This window comes from Aegilops tauschii, chromosome 3, assembly GCF_002575655.3.
Source record: "Aegilops tauschii subsp. strangulata cultivar AL8/78 chromosome 3, Aet v6.0, whole genome shotgun sequence".
NCBI classification, from domain to species: Eukaryota; Viridiplantae; Streptophyta; class Magnoliopsida; order Poales; family Poaceae; genus Aegilops; species Aegilops tauschii.
In genome coordinates, this window is record NC_053037.3 from 541,466,678 (window position 1) to 541,471,714 (window position 5,037).

The following is a 5,037-nucleotide window of genomic DNA, read 5'->3' on the forward strand; positions in this document are numbered from 1 at the left end:
TGGAGGTCCATGTGTCGTTCTTATTGGCCTAGCTACTTGCACGTGTCTCTTCATGGTAAAGTTGGTTTTCTAGCTTGGGTCCAATCTGCAATATAATAAGTATGGGGATGCCCTCCTTGGAGGGTGCTAGTTTGGCCCCTAATACGAACTACTTCTTTGGTACCAGTGGTTGGGCCCCGCCATTACGGGTCGTTTAAGAGAAAGCTATGCGCACCTCGCCATCATGTCAAAAAATTTAAAAAATATTCTCGCATCATATGGACATCACAACCATCTTAAAACAAAAAACAAAAAACCTAAAAAAAACTTCTCTCAAAAAAAGTCTCCCTGCATTTAAGAAAACTCTAAAAAATACTTTCTCACCGTGACCAACCAGCATGCGCCACATGGCGTAGCTGGTTGGCCAGCATTCTAGCGCCTCTTAATGGGTTTAATTTGGTTTACACCATTAGGCCCTTCTGTGTGCTTCATGGTGTACATGTGCCGAGAGTGTCACATATGCACACAAATAATGATGTGGCAAAACAATTAAAGAGAAGAGAGAGTATTATGATGACTTCCGAAAGAAACAATGCCAAGTGTATGAACATATGTAAATTGCCTACTAACTAGTGCATGAAAGGGCTTAGTTATAGAATAATTAAATAAAGGAAGCGTAACAACAAAGCACTTATACATTGCAAAAATTAGTTGGTAGAACTTAGCACCTCACCTAAGCAGCAATGCATTGGATTCATATACAAGTTTTGTCTAAAGTCTCATAGAGAAAAATATCAACATTCTATCATTAGATGCGTAATGGAGTTAATTTTCACGCTTAGTATTGTAGGTGTTGATATTACTTCATATTTCAAACTTTGGTATTGTAGATGTTGATATTATTTCATATTATATGGCCACACTTATAAAGTTTGACTTCAGACAAAATCTCATATGCGGAGACTGGCATCAATTATTCAACCACAGATGAATTTTAAAACTTATGAGGAATTGAAACTGGGACAAAGGTGCTCGATCTGTCTGATTATTTTTAACAAACAGAAGTACTCAATTTTTTTTAGAAGGAATAGATTTCAGGAACCTTATTTGATGAGACATGTATTCTTCAAAGAGCAGCTGTCGTCTCATCTTGCCATTCCGTATCTAGCACTAAAATGAGTAAATCTGAGACAAGTAATTCAGAACGGAGGGAGTACTAATCTGCATCCTCCAAACCACCGCACCCACAACAGTGGGTCCCCGTTGTCGGTGAGTCACGCAGCTCAGCCCAAAACTACAAACTTCTGAACTTTCTACCCTACAGCAACCTACGTGTGTCCGATTAACAAGGAAGCAAGTTGATCAACGATTTGCTGGCTGCTGACCCTTTTGGCACTGCTGCAATGTGTTATCGGCAACCAAACACTGTTCGATTTGCTGGCTGCTGAACCTTTTGGCACTGCTGCAATGTGTTATCGGCAAACAAACACTGTTGCTCACCGCCAAAAACAGGGCATGCCAAAAAACAACAGTACACACAACAGTACACAAGACAGAAAATGATGCCTCGCTACGATGAGAAACCAAATGAGTTTGCAAATCATTGGGAACACAACAAGGCATGATATATTAGGCAATGGATGATAGTTCAGTCACGACATCAACAGTACTCCGATGTTCTTTCACCTCCAGACCCCCCCTCAGGCTATGGCACAGAATCATAGCCTCGCAAGTTCTTTCACTTCTTACATTTTACTCTAGTTCTAAAGGTAGCATACGACATAGAACAGCCAGGCTGCAGCAAGCTCCTTCTAAGGGCGAGGAAAGCCCCCTCCGGTCTGGTGAAGCATGGCGTCAATCTCGTCGCCTTCCTCCATCTCAAGCTGAAACAATTTGCAAAGAATACATTAACGACGGCACAGACCATCAAGCTAGTGAATGTTAAGGTTCTAATGTTCGGCGTGCCAGCAAAAGTTGAACAGCATACCTCATCAGGGGTCTGCTCACCACGGAGCCTACGACCATCAAAAAGGAAAGCAATGGAGTTGAGATCCACAGACTGACGGTCGCAGTAGGCGTTCATCAGCTTCTTCAGCTGTGTGGATCTCTTGATGCGGAAGAAAACCTCATTGCCATCCTGCAGAACAGATTAAAGACAGGTGTCAAAAACTGGGCATTCAGTACACACATGTTGCCATTATTCCATATAAAACAATTACAAGTTTGACGTGCAGAGAAAAAATTTAGGAGTGAAACTGACTACGAGGAATAATTTATTTTCTGATCTTGCACTAGTTATGTATTGGCATACTTTCTGAAGAACATATGAATTTTATTTCTGGATAACAATGCAAAATTAGAAAACAAGATCATAATCACTAATAAACAGGATTACAGGCGCTCAAGTTTTGCCTAGTACTCAGGGGACCCTGGTTCACTATACTGACCACATTTGGGCGTATCCTACCCTACCAGTGGCTAAAGAATGCACCTTTATGGCTGTTAAGTAGGCCTACAGATCGATGACGGAGCAGACTCGAAACATTACAAACACAGCGCCAATAAAGGTGAAGCAGGCCGACAGAGCAACCGGCGAGCAGCAGGAGCCTCAAGTGCGAACTAACGAGGGGACACCAGTTGGCAAGACTAGGCACACGCATCTACAGACTACAGAGCCACGCATCTAAACAAACCAACCGGCCACGGTGCGGAAACAGAGATCCGGATTTTAAATCGACAGCACGGAGCTGGAAACTACCACACCGACCCCAATCCTAGGATCCGACCGCCAGCACAACCAACAGAACCAGTACTCCATCGAGAGAAAAAGAGGGGAAGGCGGACATCGGATTGGATCATACCTGCCCCTTGACCTTGAGGTTGATGTGGGCGCCTCCGCCGTCGCCCGCGGGCTTCTTGTCCTCGTCCGCCGTCACGCCCGACATCTCCGCCGACTCCTCTCTGCCGTGCCGCGCCGCGAGAGGGGGGGTTGGGGTGAGGAGCAGGGTAGGGGATCCGAGCAGGAGCAGAGGAAGAAGACGACTCGAGTCTGTGCGGCGGACCCGAGGGGGCAGGCGAGGTTTATAGCGCGGCCACCCAGAGCCGGGTTTAATAGTTGCTTGGCGTCCGGATCCTCCCTGCGCGGGAACCCTGTGGGCCGCGCGTGGGATTGGCCGGCGCGCCGGGGACTGCTCGTGACACGGATCGGGTGTGAAGTGCGCGTACTTTGCACGCAGACCAGGTCAAGGCCCGATTCCCTTTTGAAATGAAGGGGTGCCGATCCCCCTCCCGCTATCGCCCGAACGTGTGTGCGCATGACTCCTTTTTTTCTTTCGGGTACGCATGACTCTATTTATTCTAGTGTCTTCCCGGGGAACGATGATAGTATTTGGAATTTCTTCTCCCTTCAAACAAAAGTTGGATTACAAGACGAATTTATTCTTTTGCGAGATTGTTCTTTGCTTGTTTTGAAAGCATTTTTTTGTCTAGAATGTCCGTCAAGGCATTTTATTTTTATTTAAACATCACATACGGCAAAACATTTGAGTGTACAATTGGCCAATCGAAAATTGTGATACGAAAATCCTCAGCGGAATGAAATGCAGGCTAAGCTTAAGTTAAATGAAAAAGGTAAAGATTGTTAGCGGGAACTCATGTATCAGGGCATCTCCAAAGTGAACCCTCAAAATGCTCGCAAATGTCTGGACCACGTGATCAAACGCTGCAAGCTATCCAACGCGGTGACCCGTCAGTCCGTTCACGCGTTCGCGTGTCCGAAACCTTGCAACCGGACACAAACCAAGGAGAAGGTAAGCGGGAGACCGGACGTCCGCCACGCCTTACCGAAAACCCTCTCTACACGAAGCGTATTCATGCCGATCAGGCCACTCCAGAACGGACATGACTCCACGAAATTGATGACGGCCAGAGTGACGCGACCGAACGAGCCAGCGGGCGCCGCCGCTTCAATGCAATGCCGGCGAGGCACCCGAGAAGCCTACTTAGGACGGTGTGGCGCGTTGAAGAGAGGTGTTCGTTCGTTCGCCTGACCGTGGGTATTTAAGCACGGCCCTGGCGCCCGCCACGCCACGTCTCATATCCTCTCCTTGCCACTCAAAACCACTCCGCTCCTTTTCGCTTACCACCCTTGATGATTTTGAAGTCCTGGATCTTTGTGCCGGCGTGTGGTGGCTCCGGATATCCTTCGGATCTGGATCGTGGCGACGTCGCTCTTCGGGGCCATCGACCTCCACGGCGGTCGGAGCAGAAGCCGCGACATCCCCTGCAGTAGCCACGACCGACAAGGAGTACCAGGCGCACTTGGAGCTCCTGCTCAAGTAGTCACTCATGGAGCACGGTCGGCAGACACCCTCACCATCACGAGCCCGCATCCCTGCCCCCTCCCCCCCAGCGCCGCATTAGCCACGCCTCCTCACAAAGGTGTAGGATCGCAAGTAGGTCTAGGGGATGGGGTGATTAGACTATTTGACCAAATAAAAACTTAACATTTTCCCAATTCTACTTGTAGGCGAATTTTAGCAATTCTCACAAGTCAAGCAACACCCTATACATGCAAGTCTAAAGAGTATGCAGCAGAAAGTAAAGACTTTGCATATGAACGTAAAGGAGGGGATAGGAGAAATCAAACGTAATGAAGACATGGTGATTTTTGGCATGGTTCCGATAGGTGGCGCACTGGTGCTATCGTACGTCCATGTTGATGGAGACTTCAACCCAAGGAGGGCAACGGCTGCACGAGTCCACGGAGGGCTCCACCCATGAAGGGTCCACGAAGGAGCAACCTTGTCTATGCCATCATAGCTTCCACCCACAAAGAACTAGCCTCATTCGGGTAGATCTTTGCGAATTAGGTGATCTCCTTGCCCTTACAAACTCTTTGGTTCAACTCAACATGATTTGGAGGCTCCCAAGTGACACCTAACCAATCTAGGAGGCGACACTCTTCAAAAGGTAATAGATGTTGTTATTGATGATAAACTCCTTACTCTTGTGCTTCAAAAGATAGTCTCCTCAACACTCAATCAGTCTCTCACAATT

The 5,037-nt window shown here is 47.3% G+C and overlaps 1 protein-coding gene across 1 annotated transcript; it reads right to left on the reverse strand.

Moving 5' to 3' along the window:
• Positions 1 to 1,582: 1,582 nt before the first annotated feature.
• LOC109736965 (small ubiquitin-related modifier 1) lies at positions 1,583 to 3,120 on the reverse strand. Its single transcript, XM_020296179.3, has 3 exons — positions 2,841 to 3,120; positions 1,967 to 2,116; positions 1,583 to 1,862 (listed from the first exon to the last, which is right to left on the reverse strand). Exons 1-3 carry the CDS (start codon positions 2,922 to 2,924, stop codon positions 1,791 to 1,793), a joined length of 306 nt encoding a protein of 101 aa, XP_020151768.1. The 5' UTR covers positions 2,925 to 3,120; the 3' UTR covers positions 1,583 to 1,790.
• Between the last annotated feature and the right edge of the window lie 1,917 nt (positions 3,121 to 5,037).